At 47.0% G+C, this 24,802-nt stretch overlaps 1 protein-coding gene across 1 annotated transcript in view; it reads right to left on the bottom strand.

Moving 5' to 3' along the window:
• Positions 1–5,405: 5,405 nt before the first annotated feature.
• The window catches only part of SLC16A10 (solute carrier family 16 member 10), a 125,808-nt gene continuing 106,411 nt past the window's right edge, over positions 5,406–24,802 (bottom strand). The window contains exons 4-6 of the mRNA XM_040983895.1: positions 21,968–22,111; positions 13,954–14,182; positions 5,406–7,783 (exon numbers count right to left, since the gene is read on the bottom strand). Of these exons, the coding sequence (XP_040839829.1) occupies positions 7,551–7,783; positions 13,954–14,182; positions 21,968–22,111 (606 nt within the window). The 3' untranslated portion in view covers positions 5,406–7,550. The remainder of the gene's footprint in view (positions 7,784–13,953; positions 14,183–21,967; positions 22,112–24,802) is intronic.

The raw sequence follows: 24,802 nt of genomic DNA, 5'->3' as shown, positions 1-24,802 counted from the left end.
CATGCATGGATTTAAAATATTTTTAGCACAAAAAATATGCTGAACCTTTAATCCATCATTTGCAAAGCGGTTTTGGATTTCCTCACAAAAGGAACCCGTGATCTCACCTTGTTGCCTTCTCCTTCTTCCTCCTCAACTTACCGGGAAGTCCTGCTGATTCTCCTTCTTCTAGAAGTTTCTAAAAGAAAAACCTTCATCCTTTAAAAGACGAAATGACAACAGCTCTAATGGAAACATCTGCCTGTGTTTTATTGATGATCTGTAGTCAAGCAACTTTGCACTCTGTACAGTGTCCTAGGGACCTGACAAGAGGGGACTGACTTTATAGGTGGGGAAGGGCTGAGGAAGGCAGACATTGGGACCCGAGAGGGCTGGTCATTTCCAGGGAACCTTCCTGATGAGGTTAATGCAGAGGTGGCCAGATTATAACGTCGGTTCAGACAAACTGAGGTCCTTCTGGTTTGTGGCTGTGAATCCCCTGGGGTTTCTTAGGAAAATCTGTCCACTTTGAGGTTCAGTTCCTTGTTTGGCATCTAACAGGAGAGATGCCATTTTGGTCTGCTCTGTTGGGCCTGCTGCAGGCTGAATCCAAACAACACCCTCCCATGAATTTAACATCTCTGCATTATCACAATACTCTTAAATCTCCATTGTCTCTCACCACACTTCTAATTGGCATCCTTTTCCTGAGTTCTCTGTTCTCCAAAGCAACTTAAAATGCAAATCTCTACTTAAAAATCTGTCGACCCCTTCTTTTTTTTTTTTAAAGATTTATTTTTATTATTTTTTCATTGGAAAGGCAGATATACAGAGAGGAGAGACAGAGAGGAAGATCCTCCGTCTGATGATTCACTCCCCAAGTGAGTGCAACGGCCGATACCATGCCAAACCGAAGCCAGGAGCCTCTTCAGGGTCTCCCATGCGGGCGCAGGGTCCCAAAGCCCTGGGCCTCCCTCCACTGCTTTCCCAGGCCACAGGCAGGGAGCTGGATGGGAAGCGGGGCTGCCGGGACCAGAACGGGCGCCCATATCGGATCCTGGGCATATAAGGCGAGGACCTTAACCACTGCGCCATCGCGCCGGGCCCTGTCAACTCCTTCTTAAGGATAAAAGCTCAACTTCTTGGGCCCAGTGCAGTCGCCTAGTTGATAAATCCTCACCTTGCAACTGCCAGGATCACATCTGGGCACAGGTTCATGTCCTGGCCACTCCACTTCCCTCCCAGCTCCCAGCTTGTGGTCTGGAAAAGCAATAGAGAATGGCTCAATGCCTTGGGACCCTGTACCCGTGTGGGAAGCCTGGAAGAAGCTCCTGGCTTCGGATCGGCTCAACTCTGGCCATTGCGGCCACTTGGGGACTGAACCAGCGGATGGAAGATCTTTCTCTTCCCGGTCAGTAGGAGCACCCTTAAGCATGAGCTGAATTTACCGGTGTAAATGAGTCAGGTATGTAAAAACTACAACTACACAGAGTGTCACAGGGAGTTCTGAGACTCCCACGTGCTTCTGGGTCATTTCTATCCCCGATGCCTGTCACAGGAAAAAAGAAAAAAACAACAGCACCCAAATACGCTTAGAATAAGCAGACGCAGACTGCTTCCTTCACTGTAGTCATTTCTCCCTAATCCTCACTCCGGGAACTCCATAAATATCATCACACAGCCTTCTGGGAGCTTGCTGAGTGCCCAAGAGTAGAACACAGGATGGACCACGTGCTGGGAGACCAGGGTGGAGTTCCCGGCTTCTGTCTGGTTCAAATCCAACCCTTGTAGCCATTTGGGAAGTAAAGCAGCAGATCAAAGTTCTTAAAAAATATAAGAAATCTTGCTTGGAGCAAACCCAGTCATTACTATCTTTAACACAGCTTTAGCTTCTTTGTATCTTTCTCTCTTCCCCAGATAAACATTCAAAATGACAAGAAAAACAGGATTATTCCTACATTTAAAAAGAGATGGGGCCTGGCACCGTGGCCTAGTGGCTAAAGTCCTCACCTTGAACATGTTGGGATCCCATGTAGATGCCAGTTCTAGTCCTGACAGCCCCACTTCCCATCCAGCTCCCTGCTTGTGGCCTGGGAAAGCAGTGGAGGATGGCCCAAAGCCTTGGGACCCTGCACCTGTGTGGGAGACCTGGAAGAGGATCTGGGCTCCTGGTTTTGGCTCAGCACAGTGCCGCTTGTTGCGGTCACTTGGGGAGTGGATCATCAGACAGAAGATATTTCTGTCTCTCCTCCTCTCTATTTATCTGACTTTGCAATAAAAATAAATAAATCTTAAAGAAAAAGAATAAAAAGCGATGAAGAGAGGCAGAGGGAAGGACCTGAGGCTGGAAGGGATGAAGAGAGGTGTGTGTGGGAAGGACAAAGCTGGGAAACCGAAGGTTTTTGATAAGCTCTCCAAGGTTCAGAGGCCATTGGGATAGGCTGTGTAATTGTTCAGGGGCTGGTGTGGGGGGACTGGGTGAGAATACTCAGAGGCTTTAACTTGTAAATCCCTCCTTCATCCCTGTGAGGGCCTTCCGGATGAAGCAGGACTTGACAGAGCTGGGCTTTCCATTGGTCCCTGGGAGCAGAGGAGGGCACAGGACTATTGGCATTGAAGGAATGCAGGCTTAGGTTTTGTTTTGTTTGCAGCACCGTTCAAACCTACAGGTATCCAAGTCAGTCAGAAATGAGATTGCCTCCTAGTTATATAATGCCCAGGGGGATTGTCCCCTGAATTAAGACAGTAGTATGGTAAGTTGAACCTCAAAAGAGGCTTCCTTAAAGGGCTAGCGGTCAAGATGCTTAGAGCTCACTGCTTACAATTTCATCATTTTAAAAGTTACAAGTAAACTATATCCAAAGGCTTGAGACCTTCCTGAGTGATTCAAGATGTGACTATGGATGAGTCCTGAATGTCTCAGGAGCCACCTGCTAAGTCCACATCTATGGTGGATAAATGAATTTGTCCTAGCAAGTATACATTTCACATTTAACTACTGAAATGTGTCTCTTCACTCTGTGGTATATTTCTCACACAAAGTAGTGGTTTTGGCAACAAACGAAATGATAGATGTGGCTAGGAAATTATAGTGAGCCCAGCAGCTATCTGCCTCCCTTGCTCTTACTTGTCTCAGTACCTTTCCCAAACAGTAGCACCTTACTTTCCAAATTAAAAACAAACAAACAAACAAAGATGTAAAACGGCAGGCATAAAAATTTCACTTCCTCCTTTAAGGAGAGAATACATTAAAACAGTAAGTTTTTAATATAAAAACTGCATTGATGTTTATGTCAGTAATGTTTTCAGTACTGAAAACTTCCTACATTTTTCAATGTTGAAGGTGAAGGCTTATTTGAAGTTAGCTTATGTCACTTCCGATCCTGTCTTCAAGGTCAGGAATAGCCTCTTAAATAAACTCAACTCTTGATTAAATGTCACCCCGCTTAAGGCAGGAGGGGGGGACATGTCCTGGGAGAAATGATAGTAAACAGTTACAGGCGTGAGGACTCCTCATAGAGGCACCTACATTGACGGTGATGCTATCACGCAGTCCCACGGGGGTGGGAACAGGTTCAATGAGGGAAAAAAAAAAGACAGCTTCAGATTTAGGGGATAAACATGACTTAAGGGCCCTGTATGAGGGCTTAATAGCTAAAATCCTCACCTTGCATGTGCTAGGATCTCATATGGGCACCAGTTCTAATCCCAGTGCCCTCCACATGATCCCCAGAGAAACTTCATCTGAAGTGATCCCAGTGTTTGCCAGTACAGGGTCCAGTACAGTCCATTGCCCCTATCTGCCTACACGTATGCTGATGGTTCCAATTCCTGGGTCAGTTCTGCCTTCAGCCCCGCCTTCTACACAAACCAATGGGTATTGGAGCCCATCCCAACCCTGTCCCCCACACAACTGGCCACATCAACTCGTATCTTGCCTGTCCTGAACCTTGTACCACATGTTTGAGCCAGCTCATCTGAATAGAAGGCTGCTAACCTGTAATTCTGCTATGAACTAAGGTAGTCTTCAATGCAGCTAAAAGCATTGGAAAGGGCAGAAATAACCATACACACACTTTAGGGCTAAGCGTCCACTGATTTTCAAAGTGTGGAAGTTGAGGCCAGCAGCATTGGAGGTTTCTCTTGGGCAGCATTCATGGGACCATCTGCTAACGTGGAAAAAGGTAACATACAAATCAGGAAGTGGAAATGAAGGCTTCTTTCTGCTTAGGAAAATCTAATAAAAGTACTGTGCAAATCAGCGAAAATGACAAACCTTGTAGCAGGGAAAGCAGTTCAGCATTCCAGCTGTGATCAGTGACTGATAAACTGAACAAAGCACCAATAATCTGGGTGGTTAATTATTTTTTCAACAGATGGATCCCAGCATTGTCCACCACAAAAAGAAAAAAAAGAAGCAAACCGATTCCAGGAGCTCCTCAGGTGTCTGCTGATATCTAATCCAACATTTCCAAAGAGGACAATTGCCTTTCTTACCTCTGGCCTCCAATGCCGAAACTCGCTGAATCGGAGAACTTGCTGTCTTATCAGAATAGGATGAGATAACAAGCAGAATTCTGATGATTCTCTTCCTCAGAGCTGAACAGAAATATTTTGGTTTATCAGGTCACTTTCTCGTAGCAACAATACTGTTGTACAGAAACTGGAATTTATTTCGACTAAAGTGGTATGTCTGGACCTAAAACATGAATACAGGTATTTTTCATATTTGTATTTGTATATTTAGATTGAGAAATCTTTTCTTACCAAACAATGTATTACAAGATATTTACTTCATAGAAATGCGTACTTTAACCTTTATTCTAACTCCCTGCACGAGTTTTTGATGGTAGTTTTCTGGACCACAGACCCAGTTTGACTCATGCCATTATTAAACTTAGAGCTACCTGTTACATGATACATAAATAAAACAGTCTCAGATTGAAAATGTTATTATAGACAGGTGAGTCATTTTGCTGTATAATGTGGGAACCAACTAAGCAGGACAACATTTGTGGGTTTAAGATTATTACTTTTTTAAAGATTTATTTATTTTTATTGGAAAGGCAGATTTACAGAGAGAAGGAGATACAGAAAGATCCTCTATCTACTGGTTCACTCTCGAAGTGGCTGTTATGGCCAGAGCTGAGCCAATCCAAATCCCGGAGCCAGGAACCTCCTCCAGGTGTCCCTTGTGGATGCAAGAAGGTCCCGAGGCCTTGGTCCATCCTCCCCACTGCTTTCCCAGACCACAAGCAGGGAGCTGGATGGGAATGGAAATGGTGCAGCTGGAGCATGAACCAATGCCCATACGGGATCCCAGTGCATGCAAGGTGAGGTCTTTATAGCCACTAGGCTACCGTGCTGGGCTCAGATTATTATCTCTTTTAAACTTCCCTATCTAAAGGAAAGACATTTCAGAAGTCTTCAAAAAGTAAACTTTTTATTTAACAATTTGGGATGTCTTTAAGAATCTAAGCTAAAACGGAAAACAAAACACTGGGCCCTCATAATGGCAGCTTTGATGACCAGTCTTTCTGGTATGTTTTTGTTAAACTTCCTGAAAGCATGTGGTAAAACCAAGCAAGCAAAGTTTGAAGGAGCTGATGATACAGTGTGTCCAAATCACCTGCTGAAAGCTTACAGTGCAGCATGAAAAGGCAGGACAGCCACAATATAGATTTTCTCCCACCACAACAGAACCTTCTATGGCAAATTACCAAAGACACCTGAATGTGAAATATGAAACTATTGTAAGTAGTAGGTTATACTGTGAGTATAGAAGAATACACTTTTGAATGTCTTTATGAGAAAAAGTCTGTTAAAAATACATCCAATATTTAATATGCACACTTTGTCAGATGATAAAACTGATACGGAGAGCCAGTGGATCTTCAGACTGTTAACAGTTTCCCTTCCCTCCAACCCCCGCCCTCCCCCAGAAACCAGCAACTGGAGTGCTGCCTGTCCTTCAGGTACCTCTGCCTCGGCTACAGACATGGCATGGAAAGACTAACTTTTAAGAACAATGAGGAATGAAACTGATGAAACTACAGACATTCCATACTGTGCAGATAATTTACAAACAAATGGGTGTTTCTGGAAAAAAAAAAAAAGAAAAATATTGTTCCCAGATGAACAAGATGCATTCAAGCAAGATCTAACACACACACTTATGCTTAGGATTTAAATACACTTTAGATATTACTAACTTTCAGAGGTCTCAGTACTAAAGCATGATTGCAAAGACAGGAAACGTGCTCCTGTCTCATGCATGAAACCGGGTCCTGGTCTGACTGAATTTTAGACCCTTGAAACTGACAGCTTTCTTAATAGAAATAGGAAAACAGAAATAGAAATAGGAAAAAAAAACCCCAGGAATGTTAATGGGGGGTACACTGGGATAACATGGCCCTCTGTGGTGCAGGGCATCTCAGCTGACATCCTGGAGACATGGTGCTGCCACAGCCTGCGCTGGGCACACTCTGTGATGTCCCCGAGTGACACGCTGCTCAGGATGTGTCCCTGTGGTGAGTGACGTATGACTACACCTATGATGGCAAAGCCTTGCTAGAAGATCTTGGAAGTGTAGGTGCCGCCTCTCCTAACGAGCACTTTGACCGCTTTAACACCCGTCTACTTCAGCCAGCCATTTCTATGACGACATCTTCTCCCCAGATACAACGGTCTTGCTCCCCGTCATTGGTGCCTCTAACTCCCACCTGATAGTGTGCTCAATAAGACTTTGCTGATCAGTGCTAACACAAATTCACCAGTCAGGGAAGTTCTAAGTTACAAGTGCCAGAACCTCTTTCACATTTTCCAATTTTACTTTATTTCTTAAAACAAGTCCAGAAACGTGGGATGTTTCTGGAGACTTGAGTGAAAAACACACTGCAAACCACAAGGGAACAAAGGTGACTGGAAGAGATGCCTCTTTTCTGAAGGTCCTGCCCTCTGGGTGGGGTCCTTGTCAGCTCACGGGTTGATTCTGAATGCGGTGTTAGCACTTGTTCCCAGAAGGCCCCTGGACGCGGCAACAAGTCAGAACGCCTTAGCTTCACACCACTTGACACAGGCGAGCAACAGAGTTGAACTTTCTGCTGTAATCTGGGATCTGGGCTGCTATCTCACGGAAGAACGGAAGAAATTAAAACAGAGGTGAGGGACTAAAACTAAAATGACACACCATGTGAGACAACAGACAAAATGATTTTCTTCCTAGCCAAACTGTAACGCTTTTAGTATAGCTTGAGGTATTTTCAAATATTTATACAAGCTAGATCACATTCACAGTTTCCAAAGTTGCCTTTTTTATGAGATAGCTCCAAAATGTCATAATATCTGCCTTTTGCATTTGTTTCCATGTATGAGAGTCTTGTTCCTCAGACTTGTAGAGATATCAGCTATCTGGTGGCAGATGGTGGTGCGTGTAGTAACTGGTTCAGTTTCCTGATTATTGTGCTATTCCAAGGATGTGATTAAAAAAATAAGGAATTTCCAATTTATATAAAAGGGGAACTTGCTGAACACGCAAAAGCAAGTCCAGTCTGGTGGGGGTATGTCAGTCATTAAATAGGAGAGTCAGATTCTTTCTTGAAGATTCCGGATGAGCTAGACAGCAGAGAGTTCTGGTTCTCCAACATTTTCTCCGTCTTTTCTTCTCCGCTGCTTTGCTTGTTCTCTCTCTGCTGCCTGCTGTGAACCCACGGGATGAAACAGAGCACCGTGCCGCCGACCAGCGGGGGGATTCCAGCGAGGTAGAAGGCCACGTCGTAGGAGCCCAGCTTGTCTTCAAGTAGCCCTGTGAAGGGAAAGAGCTGTCACCACGAGAGACGGGGTGGCTTGCTGGGGTGCCAGGTGTAACCTCAGGACAGGTCAGACAAAGCATCAAACATTTATTAGCAAAATGACCTGAAGGGCAAGCCTAACAAGACAGGAAAAAAGAAAAGGTCTTTTTTTTTTTTTTTTTAATCTTGCCTCGGAGTGAGGGCCTCTGGGTTTTCATACGGCTAACATATTCCTTGGGAACAATACTTGCAATTAAGCCCGTGCTTTCTGGAAATCTCTCTGAAGTCATGTGGGGGTCTTGAGGATCCTGCACTCTGCTGGTGATGGGTGGACCATGCAGCATGCCTGTGCCCCAGACAGGCCCACTCACACTCACAGATCTCAGCATACCTGTAGCTCCAACCACCTGGGACCTCGTGGTTTTCTGAAATTATAAGCTAAAATGATGAAAACTGGGGCTAGTGTGGTGGCATAGCACACTAATCCTCTGCCATATGCCAGTAGCTTCTCATATAGGCAACGCCTAGAGCTCTGGCTGCCCCACTTCCCATCCAGCTCCCTGCTAATGGCCTGGAGAAACAGTGGAGGATGGCCTAAGGCCTTATGTTCCTGCACCCACGGGGAAGACCCAGAAGAAGCCCCCTTGGATCCCAGTACCGGATTGGAGTTGCAGCAATTTGGGAAGTGTCCCAGTAGATGGAAAATTTCTCTCACTGTCTCTCCCTATCTTTGTAAAACCTTTAAGTAAAACGAGTAAGTCTATTAAGAAATCCCAAATCATGAAAACTGCACAGCCTTGAGCCAGGATGGAACAAGCCAGGTTGTTGGATAATACCAGGACTTGGCAGTACTAGTCTAGCACTAGTCTGTGTGGCACTCTAGCTGGTCCTTCAGTTCTGCTCTGAAAGATGTTAGAGTGCTTTTTATTTCTAATTTACCTAACAAACTCCAAACCTCAGAGTTGCAAAGTATAACATTTTCTACACATCTAGAGTTACCTGAAATGTTCAGTGACCAAACTGTACCAAAAGTCTCCATCTGGCTTTGTTAAATACATAACGGAGATCAGTACCAACACATCCTTTTGACTGCACACATTTGCTCTGGGTATATCCATAAAACACCTCCAAACACGTGATTTCCCTATCTTCTGAGTTAAGAGTCTTCCACATACATAACTGAACCTACCAGCCTCACAAACATCATGCTGGCCTTAGAAGCTAGTGATGAGCTGCAGGGTCTGTGGGGTGGTACTCAGCCTGTTTTTGGAAGAACTTTCAATCAGGGACAGTCCTTACCTTTGGGGTTTATGTATTCATATCTGGTGGCCAATGCCATTCCTAATAACGTGCTATTCTAATCTGCTGCAGACCCAGCCGCTTTTCCTCCCCATACGCCTTAACTTTTCCACGCGAAGATCTAAACCCTTCTTCCCCTCTCAGCTGCCGTTCTTCCTGTTCTGCCTGTCGTTCTTTCCCCAGTCTTTCTCCTTGCCGTCCCCCAGTCTTTCTCCTCGTCGCCGTCCATCTGTCTGTGTCTGTCTGTCCGTCCGTCCGTCCTTCCTTCCATCATCCTGTCCTAAAGGTCATCGCAGTGGAGGCATAGCCTATTTCTGTGACTTCCTGTTTAGCCCGCTGGTGAGACCAACCCCGCCTCCTGGCCCTGGGCCAGCCACCATCTTGTGATGGTCCCTCTCAATCCCTAAGCGGCTTCAGCACCCCGCTCCCCACAGGGTGTGATCTCTTGCACAAAACACACTTATTTAAAAATCTTTCAGAATCTTCATTAAAAAAAAAAACCCAAACCTATTTCTGTTCCTTTATAGCTTGCATGCTAAGTGTAATACAATAATATGAAAGTCTCAACAAGCCCAACTCTCTCTGTTATTTGTTCTTTCAAGTGTTCCAGATGCCAGAAAGACTACTAGGGACTTCTCAGCTACTCCTTTAAATACACTTTCAATTACATTCAGTCTTACTAAAAATGTTAGTGACAAGGCCCATATGGAAGCAAAGGGTCGGCAGTCAGTCAATTATGTTTCATATACAAGTAAGACTTCAGGAGTTCGGTCCTTGGGCTCTGGGGCAACTGACGCTCCTTGCAGTGTGGCTACTGTGGGGGGTGACCCATGTGCCAGGGGTCGGGGACCCTATGCGGGATCACCCATAAGACACTGCCCACTAGGCAGTGAACGAGTCCCGGCCTCCCCCCAGGACACAAGAGAGCTCTTCCCTCAGGTAAGTCCGCCAGAGTGAGACTTGGAACTGGTGGAAATTCTAATCCGCCCCAGCTGCTAAGACCAATCGGCAGGGAGTTTGGGAGAGTTCGTCCTTGCTCTGGTGCAACTGACGCTCCTTGCAGTGGTGGCACGTGGGGGTGCCCTGCCGGGACGGACGCCAATGGCGGGTACTCACGGCCAAAACTCTGCCACAACAGTGAACATCCTCGGCCTCCCCCATACCCAAGAGAGCTCTTCCCTCAGGGTAGTCCCCATGAGGGAACTTGGAACTGGGGGGAATTTCCTAGCTCCGCCCACTGCTAAGTACCATGCGGCTGGGGAGTTGGGATTAGTTCTGTCCTTGGCTCTGGCAATACGCTCCTTGCATGTGCTACGTTGGGGGGTGCCCCTGCCGGTCGACCCAATGCGGGAATCACGCCAAAGAACCTGCCCCACAAGGCAGAGAACAGTCCTCGGCCTCCCCCAGGACCCAAGAAGCTCTTCCCTCAGGGTAATCCGCCATGAGGGAACTGAAATGGGTGGTAATTCCTAGCTCCGCACACTGCTAAGACCATGCCTGGGATTTGGAGGAGTTCTGTCCTTGGTCTGGGCAATGACGCTCCTTGCAGTGTGCTACTTGGGTGCCCCGCCGGGTCGGACCCCAATGCGGGACTCACCCAAAGACACTTCCACAAGCATGAACGAGCCCTCGGCGGGCCTCCCCCAGGACCCAAGCGAGCTTCTTCCCTCCAGTGTAATCCGCCTAGGAACTTGGAACTGGGTGAAATTCCCTAGCTCCTCCCATCTGCTAAGACCATGCGCTGGGGAGTTTAGGAGTTCGTTTCCTTGCCTCTGGGGCAACTACGCTCCTTGCAGTTGCTAACATGGGTGCCCCTGCCTGGTCGTCCCAATGCGGGGGACTCACTCCAAATACACTGCCACAAGGCAGTGAAAGAGTCCTCGGCCTCCCCCAGGACACAAGAGAGCCTTCCCCTCAGGAATCCGCCATGAGGAACTTTGGAACTGGTGGAAAATCCTAGCTCCGCCCAGCTGCTAATAGCCCATGCATGGCGGCTGGGGGAGGTTGGGAGGAGTTTCGTCCTTGGCTCTGCAACTGACGCTCCTTGCAGCAGTGTGCACTGTGGGGGGTGCCCCTCCGGTCGGACCCATGCGGGACTCACGCCATAGTCACTGCCACAAGGCAGTGAACGATCCTCTCCTCCCCCTAAAAAAAAGGGGCAGTGCACACATGGTGCCAGGCATTGCCTTCTGGCCGCCCGAATGGGCAAACTCTGGGTTTTCCAAGATAGTAGTTGCTGCCTGGGTCACTCATGACTAAGACTAGTTAGTGTAGTGCAATGAATGTTTCGGGTATCTTCAGTGACAGGGTCTGAAAGATTTAAGCAGGCAAGGGGACAAGACCTATGGTTTTGGGGAAGTGTCCAGTAAGATAATTAGTAAGACAGATGCAACACTCAATTATAATACAGAGATGGATATTAGTAAATAAGCAATCAACTGATCACCACATACTAAGCCCACACGGAAGCTATGGAGGTGGGCCTCTTGGCAGTGTTGTACAAATGCCCGCCAGAGTGTAGAGGTTTGGAGTGTCACATTTGGCCAGATCAAGACAACTCTCCAGCACACAAGGAACTTGGCTGGGGTAGGCCTCGTGGGTGTGTGGCCCAACCCTTTGGAATACAAGTCCCCCGTTATTCCAACTGTGGTTTCAATGGTCTAGCTAGTGTGACCCACCCACTGCCATCACTTCATGGTAAGGAACCACAACATCAGGAGGTCAAGCAGCAAGCACCATATGTGCATCTTTAAACAAGATTGTGTGGGCCGGCTGCACTGGAAGGGGCAGACTGGAGGCTGAACAAACCCTTAACTCACAAGTAACACAGAAATCAGGTTGGAGCATCAGCTCTTGCCAGGTAGTCCTGCACTACTGACTGTGTGAGGCAGAGCACTAAGCCACAGAATCCCAGGGGCCAGGACAATGAGGGCTCTGCCAAGCGGAGACAGAACAACCACCGTCCTACACTGCTCTATGTCAGGGAAAGGCCCGGTTGGGAAATAACGGGACACCCTACCTGTTGAGTGTTTCCCACCAAGGAGCGCATGGCTGGAACTGAGCTACATTCTGATCAGAACATCGTAATCCTCACTTGCACAATTTGGACTGGAATGAACACCAGCAGGCCATTTTCAACACCATCTGGTGCTCTGGAACCAGGAGGTTGTGTGACGGACTAGTTAGGTCTCCATCAGCCCTTACTGAACCAGTGTGAGCTGGTAGTATGGAAGAGCCATGATGGTTGAAATACCCAACAACAAGAACCACTTGGTCGGAGCACAGGCGATTAAAAGCACTGTTTCTCCAGGATAGCAGGCGAACAGAGTAGTGCAGCGTCATGGACCCACTGGTAGCGCGAAAACTGCTTGGGAGAGTTCTGGTGGAGGAGCCGGGCAACTTCTCATAGCAGGAACACAGTCATGCAGGTAATCGCAAGAACACAATAGGGAAACAACCCAGAACAGGCAATGAAAATTATCCCCACTGCATACACATGGCATGGGTTTGGGGCAAGACCAACTGATCTGTTCACATTTCCTTCTTGTGAATCTAGCACCATAACAGAGGTGTCCGAGCCCAGGTTTCGGTGCAACACATACTCCAACACAACAAGTAATGCCAAGGTGAGATGAGCCTACCAATGGTGGCGCAGCACACAAACAGCACATGTGACAAATCAGGGAGAGGCAAAGCCAACAGGGGAACGTGGGCACCCCTGCTGAATGAAAACTACTTCCATTGAAGTGGTGAATGCGATGGGGCAGTTCAACTAGGCAGGCTATAAGCACCTGTGGGGCTTCACGGTGAGCTGAACTGTTCGACGTGCAAGTTAAAATTAGAGTGGGTTGAGGGGAGTTTGGGTTAGCATCAGCGTTAACTGGCAGAGGCTGTACTAGGAGCCAATTCTGACAAGTCAAAAATGCCAAAACTACCTGTACGCATACTCTTGAGGGTGTGGCCTAGTAGGGAAAATATGGGCACCCTCCTCCAGGGTTACCACCCTCACAAGGAAAGCATGAAAACCCAGGCTAGGAGCAGGGGTGGCTTGACAGAAAGGCACCTGCCAGTGGGTGTAATGGGCTGGATAATAGTTGGGTGGTGGACCATAGCTTCAATGTCCATTGGACTGTGCGAGAGCTAATTGGAAGTGGACAGACGGACAAGCCTGCAGTGCATACTGGCAATCATGGGAACCAGGGTAGGGGGCATAACGGTAGGGGTTTTGGGATCTCCCGCAACTAGGCTGTAGCTCCAACTGGTTTGCATTAAGACCGATATGAATGGGTAGAATCGAGCTGGACTACAACACCCATTGGTTCCCAAGGAAGACAGGGCTGGAAGCCGACGACCCAGCAATCGCAACGACCAGCATATTCATAAGCTGATTGGTGTGACAACAGTGTTGGAGTCCTGTACAAGCAAACTCACTCAAGAATCAGATTCTGGGATCAACTCAGATGAAGTTTCTTTGGATATTTCTTGAACTGAACTGCTGTTCCTGAACCCCAACCATCAAGAGACTTGTCATCCATAACTCTGAATAGTTTCATTTACGTTGTTGGGACGGAGAGATTGGCAGCAATCCAGAACTGTGATCTATCAAACGTATGAGCAGGACCCTGGAGCGCGCCTCATGTGGGGATCGGGATGGGGGTGGGAGGTAGGGTGGGGCTTTCCCCCTTTGTTACTCCCCTAACCCTTGATACAGGCAAAATGATTATATTAAGTGTGGAAACAATGATATTACCCACTTTCACCCTGTAGCCCCGTGACCCCTTTGTACCGCTAATAAACTAAGATTATTAAGAAAAAAAAAAAAAAAAAAAAAAAAAAACAAGTAAGACTTCAGACCTGAAGTGGAAAATGTGACCAGCATATTTACCTGCGATTGGGGGGCCCACAGTCATGGGGACAGACATAAATCCGAGCAGAAATCCAATTGCTTGGGAGACATCCCGGGCACCGACCAGCTCAAAGGCGATGGGAGCCATGATAGAGATGAAGCATCCATCGAAGAGACCCATGATGAGGCAGACAGCGATGAGACCCCCAAAGATGTTGCACAGGGGAATCATTATGGACATGAGACCAATGAAGAAAAAGGAGAGTACCTAGGAAAGACACCACACCGTCAGCTCTCCTGCAGGAGGATCCTTGGCCATGAGTGACATGTGCAACATGCGGGCAACCCCAGAGGACTGCCAGGCAGCTGGCCTGGCAAAACCAATCCCCCCCACTCTGCCACTGTCCATGCCCGCACTGATGGACATATGACTGTGTATGAAGAACTATACTATAGTAATGATATAGAGGTACTGGGAGGGGGGCGGGAATTGGGGCTGGGATAAGGAAAATACCAGGAGCCTATGGAACTGTATCATAAAATGATAATAATAATAAAAAATGTAAAATGTGAAAAAAAAACCCAACCCTCCCTCTTCCCCGCCCTTCCTCAGTAACCCACTGAGAACAGACAGCCACTGTTTCAGATAGACTCTCCCCCTGCCTGTAAACTCTTTTTGAGTTAGACTATATAAAAAAAGTTTATTTGAACTAGACACTGTGAGACTTAAGGGTCTTGTACCAGTCCCTCAAATACAATCTGCTCAGATTCATCAAACACTTAATCTTTTTTTAACCCTTGAAGTTAGGTACATCTCACTAGCAGATATCATACACATATTTAAGGACATCAGAATTAAGGTTCAGAATATTTATTTTGAATACTTCCATTTTAGTGTTAACAGAATCTGACACCTGATTCTGCCTGCCATTTGGCAGGCACTGTGCTGTGTGGTATGAATTTCAATAATGAGCCTGGACCTGACCCTTGGGATGATTCTGAAAAGATGGACATTTAAATAAGCACATTAGCTAGCATCACTGGTGATCCCCATCAACAGCTTGGTGAGCTGGGTACCAAGGGTACACTCAGAAGATAGTGGGACTGCAGAGCTTAAGCAATAAGGCGATGCAAGGCAAGGACTTCAGCCACTAGGCCATTGCACCAGGCCCTGTTTTCCTTTTAATGTGTTTCCTATTCTCAGCTTATTCTGTTCTGCACAGATTTCTTTTTTTCTTTAGGGTGTTTTATTTTCTATTATTAATTTTATTTTTTCTAATAATTACATGGTTGATCATGGTGGGAAGGATCGAGCTTTAGATAAAACTGGGTGAACTCATTATTTCCAATTTTGCTATTTCTTCTTGTTATTTCTGGGGGAAAGGGAGAGACAGAGGGAAGCCACACACAACTTCAAATGTCCCAGTGCCCAGCGATGAGGAGCTGCCACCTCGTATCAGTCTAGAGTCTCAATGTGTTTATATTCTGAGGGTTCTGCCCAAGTGGTTTGGATAGTTCTGGAATGCTGTCAATTTCACCGATCCAAGGATGATGTCACCCTCCCGATGTCCATTGGCTGACATAGTGTAAGCCTCAAGTCTCCATTCACTGAGATTTTTCTGCTGTCCTTGTTTGACTGGGGTAGTTGTCCAATTTGTTCTGTTCTCCTTCTACTATGGCACCAAATGAGCTGTCATATTCTCCTTTTACACCAGGGCCCATGTCAACTGCTCCGTCTTTTTCACTAAATAGGACATGTTCTTGCAGGTGAGCCCAAGGACCCAGGCCAGGCTACTAAAGCCCCACCAGACACGCCACCTGTGGGGCTCACAAACCTGACACCTACCCAGTAGGTGGGCCCCAGGACCCAGGTCAGGTGACCCAAACCAAAGCAGATTCCCTCACCCCTGGGGCTCATAAATCTGGCAGCCACCTAAAAGGCGGGCCCCCAGACCTCAGCAAGATACTTGGGTCAGCAAGATGACTCAAGTCCACTGGATCCCCCATTCCTGTGGCTCACGAACTTGGCCCTGATCATGCCGGTAGGCCCTGGGACCTAAGCCAAGTTACCTGAGCCCTGTCAGAGCCCCGGTCCCTGGGCTCGTCCCTGGTCATGTACCAGGCCCCACTGGACCCAGGGTGGCATGATTCGCTTCACCTCAGCATCCACAATCTTATTGTGTAGCCTGGCCTGGTCTACCTGCTCCCTGTTTCAGCTCCTGCTGGTGGGTGCTGCAGCCTATCTCAGCCCAGCCCAATTGCTGTACTGGTTTAATGTTAACTGGCTGACAGCACAAATTTCTTTAAAGATAAGAATCACAGTTCCATGAAATTTCACAGTTATGTCGAAAGCCAACTGTAGTTCTTGGCACAATGTCAGTTTTGCTTTAATAACAAATGTTTTCTTGGAACAGTTTATGTAACAGGAGATCCAGATCCTTGCCTTTTGGTCATTTTCTTGATTTCTCTATACCTGTTTTTGGCTCCTTTAAGTTTTTGAACTTTGGTTAGCTTTGTAAAAAAAAAAAATTAAGATTTTCAAATATTATTTCTATACAATTTGGGTATATTATTTATTAATCCAGTACTTGGCTGCAAAATTGTCCTTGCTCAATTCAGACCATTCTGTTATAGTCTCTCTTTTTCAATTATTTAACAGTGACTTACAAATGTGTTTTAAAAGTAAAAGAAAATTGACTTTTAAGACCTGAGTAAGTTGAAATTTATATACTTATTTGCTAAGCATTTCTCAGGAAAGTAACTCCTTTCTTTTATCTCATTTGTAGCCACAGTCACGAGGCACAGTGCTGTTCCCTGGCAGCTGTCACAGCCCCAAAGGTGGCCCAGCTGGCGAGAATGCACCTGCTGCTGAGGAAGACAAGCTTCCTGCTTGAGGGCAGGGGCTTCACACACAATGCTTGCATTCTCGTCTTTCCCAGACACAGCAGCTCAGGTTAGATCCCCTAATTCTCTCTCAGAGTCTGACACTTAGACAAATCAGTTGAGATGTCTCCATTTTTCTGTTGCTTCAGTGAAACAACTCAAGGCAACCTCTTCTGTTGTAATGCTACATGCTCCAGAGGATGAACACGTGCAGCTTTGGTTTATGTGCCTGGAGCCTTGTTTGCCACTGTTGTTTCAATGGTCAGGAGGACCGGCCTGCAGAAACTCCAGTTTCGCTCAGGAATCTCAGTGCAGCTCAAGAGGAGGAATGAGCTGCACCTGAACAGACAGGGGGCGTCTGGGGAGACGGCCGTATCACTGGCCCCACTGGCTACTCCTGCTGACCTGCAGGACCCTGGCTCAGCAGCCAGACCGGAAAGCAGCTGGCAGCAGAGCTCTGTGTGTACACCAGGAACTCAAGGGAAACCCTCCGCCCAGCAGCATGGCCAGGGCTGCCTCCAGGCACACAGAGGCCACGTTCTGGAAGGCCTCCCAGGGGCCATCCACCTCTCTCCATGGCACACGCCCATGGTTCCTTCTGCCTGCCCAAGCCACCAGCACTTGACACACTGGCACTCAGCACCACTGTATCCACGAGACTATGGGGCTTTTGGCTCCTTGTGCCAGCTGGGGCCTGTGAAGCATTTGGATCTTGTTTTGAAATGACTAACATTTGTTCAAGGGTATCACAGTTATCTTTAGGAAATGGACAAACGAAATTGGCCAACATGGGCTCTACCCATCCTGGAAGAGGGTCTGTATGTGGAAGGTGGATATGAGAACAATGGCTCATGAACACAGTCTCTAATGCATTCACACTGAGGCAGGCATTTGCCCAGCAGTCCAGACGTCCCTTGTCAGGGTGCCTGGGATTGAGTCCCAGCTCTGCTTTAGATGGCAACTTCCTGCTCACATATACCCTGGAAGGCACCGAGTGATGGCTGATGGACTTCAAAGTTCCTGCCCGCCACGTGAGACTGGGACACAGTTCCAGGCCCCAGCTTGGCCGAGCCCCAGGCAGTGCAGCCACTTATGGAGTGAATGTGAATCAGCAGATGCAAAGTATACCTGTCTGTCACTCTTTTAACTAAAATAAACCTTTGAAAAATATACTTATAACCTAGGATTCTGAGGCAAGTTTAAATTGAGAATAACTCATAAGCAGAAATGTCAGATGAATTCCTATACTTGTGTTCTCTTATAAGCAAAGGTCTGCAGTTCAGGATAAGAAGGGTCTCCTGTTAATGTAATATTAAAACATGATAAAAGCAAGGACTTATTAATGATACACCAGCTATGATATACCAGCACCAGCTACTCTGCCTAAGTGCCACCAGGAACCCTCTGGTGAGGTGAGTAGGCTTCAGGAAGGGTGTGACATGGGGGCCCACTCCTGACACCATGCTTCCCACACCCAGGGATTGTGACTGCACTGAGGCCATGGGGAACGACAGAAAGTTGATCTGTCTCATCAGTGAGCAAGGCCTGGCTGCTCATGAGTTCATGGAGACAGGAGGGGCATGAACTGTCACAGCGCTATGTGGCTGGGCTGTAAGAGGCAAAAGCAGGGAGCAGCTATGTCTGACAGAACACAACACCAATGGAAGGAACGAGAGCCAGGAAGAAAGAGAGCATTCCAGCACTCACAGGCTCAGCCAAAAGGCAGGCAAGGCAGACAGGCAGCCAGCCAACGAGGGAGGCGGGGGGGGGGGAGTGGGCGCCAATAAACAGGCAGAGCTGCAGCCAGAGCAGCCAGAGCAGCCAGGCATCAAAAATCTTGGGTCAGGCACACCAGAGGCGAGATGCGGGAGCAGCCGAGGAGTGAATCCTGGGTGCATGGAGAACCAGGAACATTGCTCCTTGTTTGCATAAAAACAAGGCCTCCAAGAGGCCAGGTGAGGGTTAGCCTTCCATCCAAACTTCTAGCTTGCTGCTGCGTAACTGCAGACCAATCATGGGACAAGCTAGGAAACACTACATTTCCTTCTGTAAATAGGAAGGAATGTCACACACACACAATGTGGTATATGATGTAGTTGCCTTGGCTATAAGGGGAAAACTTTGGACAGCTGTTTTGGAGCAGAACATGGAGGTATAAATCTGCCCCAGCCCTCTCCTTTGTAACACCTTGCTCCACATGAAACCAGCATCTGTCCCTGCTCTGGCACTTTGCCTTCCTCCCTGTCATCCATCCTCCACACACACACAGCACCCATGGTCAGCTCAACAGCAAAGGCAAGCCAACTGCCTCCAACAGAGACTGGGCTTGAAAAATCTCCCCATCTTGGCTTTCAAGATTGGGTATATTTCTGTCTCTCCTAACTTTCCAAACTCTCCCTGTATTCTTGGATTCCCAGATTTCTCCTGCTTCAGTCTTGCTCCAGGAGCTCAGAGACATCACATATGTGCCGTCTGCCCCATCCTACCAGGGTGTTGGCTGGGGTTTGAGGTGCAGGAAACCTTCCAATCTTTGAATGCATGAGAAGCTGAAAGTCTGCAATGCAGCAAGGGTCCAGTAGAGGGCTCCCCTAACACTTGAAACAAGACTCTAGGATTAGCTAAATGTTAGCCAAGGACAGCAGCTGAGGTACTGACAAAAGATGGGATGATGGTTAACACAATAAGCACTTTTTAAAAAAAGTAGCATGCTTGCGGCAACTACACTTGTCTTTAGCTGTGTGGTCAGACTCTTGTGTGGACCTGTCTACGGGGATACCCAAGGCGAGCAGCCTCTGTTCCTCCAATTCACATCTGTGCAGTGGAAATGATGACATCACCCACCTCAAAGGACTACAGCAAGGGCTAGTGAGGTCATGCATGTGGAGCTCCTTGACTGGTGTGTGAAAGGCAGAACAATGGTGGTTACTACTTCTAGTCAGTTAACGGAAATTACATTACCTGTAGTAAATGTCTTTTCCAACCATCTTCCTGTGCCCATATCTTACCTCTTTTCTAGAGCTTGGCTCAAATAATGTCTCTCACCCATAAAGGTAAGTGGACCTGCTTAGCATTCCATCCAAATCCTCTCTGGGCTGCCGGTGCCTTCCTTCCACAGCCGCACTTTAGGATCAAGTCCACCCTGCTGCCTGCGATCTGTCCCCACACCTGTCTGTCCCCCAAGCTCCTGTCCCTAAGGCCTCTCTGGAACCTTCCTGTTCCCTCTTACCAACTAGCTCCTGACACTGCTGAAACGGCCACATCCCTGGACCTCAACTCAGCCCCACATAGCCCACGAATGCCAAGGCCCATGGGTCACTTGTCTAGACTATCCTAGGAGCTCTAGACTCAATGTTTTTTTGTTTGTTTTTCTCCCACAGGCATCAAATTAATCACAGCAAAAAATTAACTTCATCAGCCTGTTCAGACTTAACTGAATCACTCCCCCTGGTTAGGGCAGCAAAGCCTCCAGTCTGGCCTGCTACCTGAGCCACAGGTTTCCAAATTCTCATTTTCCATACCTCAAATTTCCTGCATTTGATCCCAGTTTCCCTGCTTAAAATACTTGAGTTAGTCTCCAACCAGTCCTTACAGTTTCATCATTTTTCTTTGCATTTTTTTAAAAGATTTTTTTTTTTAACTTATTTGAAAAACAGAATGGGAGAGACTCAGACTGTCTATCCACTGGTTCACTTGCCAGATGGCTGCCGACAACCAGAGCTGGGCCAGGCCAAAGCCAGGAGGCAAGAGCTGGTTCTAGGTCTTCCACAAGAAATGCAGGAGTTCAATCACTTGCGTCATTTACTGCTGCTCCCCCCACCCCCCTTTTAGGTCAACAGCAGGGAACTGGACAAGACAGTAGCCAGAACAGGAACCAGTGTCCATATGGATGTTGGAGGCACAGGTGGAAGCTTAACCCACAACACCAACCTCTCACAACTAATTTTTCTTAGAGATTTGGGGGGCTATAATTCACGTATTCTAAAGTTCACCCATTTAAAGTGTGTGTTCTGGTGGCTTTTGGTCTATTCCCCACTTTGTACTATACCATCATCATAATTTAGTTTCAGAACATTTTCATCACCCTAGAAAGAAATCCCATGCCCAGAAGTTTCTCCCAGGTCCTTGCTTCCCCCATCTCTGATGGCCACACTCTGCTACCTGTCCCTGGGGACCTCCCTATTCTGGACACCTCACACAAATGGAGCCACTCAATAGATGGCCTCTGGGAACCATCTCAAGTCCTTCCTTCTGTTTTACCTCCCACAACTACCAGACTGATCTTGGTAAACTGCAAAGGCAGGTCCCACCCTTGCTTAAAATTCTCTAACCGTCTGTGAGATTCCAGTATTCGGCTCATCCATTTCTAGGAATGTGGAGCCCTTTCCCAAGCTGCTCTTCTCATCTCCCAGACACCACCTCACACCTCCACACCTCTGCCCACATGCTCTCTTCTGCTGGGACCCACCGTCCCCGTCCTCACCTGCTGTTCTCAACATCACCCAGGCCCTCGCTGTGCTGGTGATTCGGAGGCTCAGTGCCGGCATTCCAGGTGCTCAACTTAGCACACCTGTGATTCTGCTGAGCAGCAACACTGGTTTGTCTGTCTCCCCAAGAGCTTCTGCTACTAACAGAGGACAGAGATTGCACCTAACTGTAGCATTCTGCACAGTATCCAGCATGACAGAGTTCCTTAAATACTAGATGTCGTCAACGAGCTTAGAACTCACGCTTGTTTACGCACAGCCCACAACCAGGGGCCATTTGCTGTGAAGCAGCTCAAAAGTCACACATGAGCCCAGATTTCACAAGGCACGGCAAAGGGCACAGGACTGACATAGGACTGTGAGAACCATGCCAAAAAGACAACGCTCTTCTCAGAAAAAGCAACAGCCAAGACCCATTTGAGTTTGATGGTGTGCCCTAATAAAACAAAACAAAACAAAACAAAACAAAACAAAACAAAACAAAACAAAAATGATGGCTGTTTGCTTGTCAATTTCTCATGTTTGAAATCCAGACTATTGATTTTGTTCTTGAAAAACTATGGGAGTTATGTTCCAGAAAGTTTCCCCTTTTTATGGAAGAACTGAAGCATGTGAGCACAGATACTGTGCAATGAGATGGGGCAGCCCTGTTGGGGAAAAAGAGACTGAGACAAAGAAAGGCGTACCTGCAGGTAAACCTTCTTCACCCCGGGCACGTAGTCTGCGATCCGGCCGAAGAGGAGCCGCCCGATGCCAGAGGTGATGCCGATGCACATGAGCAACACTTCTTTGTTGTTTTCATCCGGAAATCTCTTGTTCACGTGGTTCATCTGTCAAGCAGAGACGGAGATGAGCCTACACCCGGTGGCGCTGGTGGGACAAGGCTTCAGGCTTTGCCATCAGAGGTGTCCGTTAGGGACTCCCATGCCTTTCCAAATGTCAGTAACTTAAATCATTCTGTGGGAGGTGTTCACGAGAAAACGTGAAGCAAATCTAACAGGATTTAGCTGGTAAACAGGAAATGAGTTTGTATTAAGCTTTTATTTTTCAAAAAAAGGGGTTATCTGTACACAATGTCTAGGCTAACGCTAAGCCTTCAGCTGAAGGAGGTGAGCTTTGAGTACAGCACACAACCTGCTTCTCTCAACTTTACTTCTCTGACTCCAGAACAGCAGCTACAGGGGCCACTGCATGTCCCCCAGGAGGACCTGAATCAAACCTGTACTCCAGAAGTAAGCCACACTGGCACCTGCAGGGGGAGACCATGGGCACTCCATGCAGCTGCTCTCTGTGGCACTGGAGCAAAGGTAAGCAGAGCTGAACACGGTGATAAAAGATAAACCTCTACAGTCAGACTGCTCAGGTTCAAGTTCTTGGTCCATTCTTTACCGACCTCATGACTCTGGGTAAGTTCCCACTCTCTACATGTCTGTCAAAAACAAAATAAAAAATAGCAGAAGGTTCTAAAATCCATGGGAAATTTGCATTAAAATCCAAAAGGTTGAGAGAGAGCGTGCTGCCACTCACTATCCGTTGGTTTACTCCCCAAACACTCCCCATGACACTCAGGGTTTAGCCAGGCAAAGCCAGAAGCTGGGCCCTCATTCTGGGTTTCCCGTGTGGGTAGCAGGAACCCAAGCTGTTGCTACTGTCCCTGAGTGTGTGAGGGCAGAAGCAGAAATCAGGCGTGGAACCCAGGTACTCGGTGTGAGATGTGGGCATCTTAGCCACATCTAGGCAAAACCTCTCCTCAATGATCTATTTTCCACAAACTTTTTGAACCTTATGTGTAGCAATAATACCTACTTCAAAGGTTGTTGTGAGGATTAAAAACTACGAAAAGCACTTGGAACAGTTCCTGGCATATAGTTAATCACAATTAGATATTAATATTAGTTTTTTTTTTTAAACAAAAGCACTTTTCCCTTCTATTTACAATCTACTTAGAATGGTATTCTACTTAGAACAGTTCAGTGGTCTGCAGGTAAAAAATAGGCAATAAGCATCATTTGTTTTACTTTTTCATACTGTCCCTGGCAACCACCATCCTCTTCATTAAACATCAGCCTGGGTTCTGGAAGTCTACAGGCAAATTTCCTACCAAGTTCAATGGTTCATATGGTTCTACATGGCAATCATAGTCTTCATGCTCCCCCATTCTGTACTTTTTAAACCTATTTGGATATTCTCATTTCATTTTTAATTTCCCTATATATTCGTATCTCTGATATACTCATATTTCATTTCCCTAGTCCCCTTCAAAACTGTTAAGTGTTCTAACATCTTTACTTTCATAATGGCTCAGGAAGAGTCTCAAATTTCATCAAACTTTCAATCGAAGGTTGTTGTCTACATTTTACACACCTTACATTAGTATTCAAAGCTCTCCGTAATATGTCACTAATCTTTGTACCTTTTTCACCTAGTCAGCCTTGCCTCCAAAGTTGAAATTCAAATGCCTGCATGTTCTAGGCAAGCCACAGAAAGGGGTACGACATTTCACTGGAAAGAAAATACTTACATGAAAATACCAGTGTTGCCAAGTCTACCTCCTGTCCCTTTTCATTTCAAAGATAAATCGGAAATCTGGATTTTGTGTGGAAATGTTGGCAACTGACTTGGACTTAGAACACTGTGTGATCCAGTCCCACAGAAGCCAAACAAAACATGTCTACTAATTGCATTAGGCTGGCTTTGATCTCAGTCCTAATCTCATTTGGCCTAGCAGCACTGGTTGATTCTAAAGCTGCTGAAACATGCCAGGATGTTCTTCCCCTCTTCTACCCTTAGACATTCTAACCTCTCGCTGGGCACCTGCGGCAGGGAGTACTCCACCCAGCTTTGAGAGCCTCTCAGCCTGAATGTCCCCTTGAGTAAACTCTTCCATTTCCCAGTCCACAGAAGCACGTGACCACTTCAAAGGCACTCTGTGATCAACACACCCCAGGTTGAACTCATCCTGCACCTGACCCTCATTCCAATGTACGCTACTGCGTACTGGTCCAACTATCCCCGGGCTCTTCCTGAACCCAGATCCAATGGTTAACACCAAAGATGCATGATTCTACCTCCTGCATCTCTCAAGTGCATCTTCCTCTGCCCCATATTGCCCAGGCTATTTTACTTTGGGTTCTTTTTTTTTTCTTTAAAGATCTATTTATTTATTAGAAAGTCAGATATACAGAGAGGAGGAGAGACAGAGAGAAAGATCTTCCGTCCGATGATTCACTCCCCAAGTGAGCGCAACAGCTGTTGCTATGCCACTCCGAAGCCAGGATCCAAGAACTTCCTTCCGGGTATCTCACAAGGGCTAGTGCAGAGTCCCAAAGCTTTGGGCTGTCCTTGACTGCTTTCCCAAGCCACAAGCAGGGAGCTGGATGGGAAGTGGAGCTGTCGGAATTAGAACCGGCAACCATATGGGATCCCAGCGTGTTCAAGGCGAGGACTTTAGCTGCTAGGCCATGCCACCGGGCCCTACTTTGGGTTCTTGACACTCCTCACCTGGAATATCAAGACAGGCT

The sequence above is a fragment of the Ochotona curzoniae genome, unplaced genomic scaffold (genome assembly GCF_017591425.1).
Source record: "Ochotona curzoniae isolate NIBS_2020 unplaced genomic scaffold, NIBS_Ocur_1.0 contig_3819, whole genome shotgun sequence".
Lineage (NCBI taxonomy): Eukaryota > Metazoa > Chordata > Mammalia > Lagomorpha > Ochotonidae > Ochotona > Ochotona curzoniae.
Note: the sequence above shows the minus strand (reverse complement) of the source record. Positions and strands in the feature narration are given on the sequence as shown.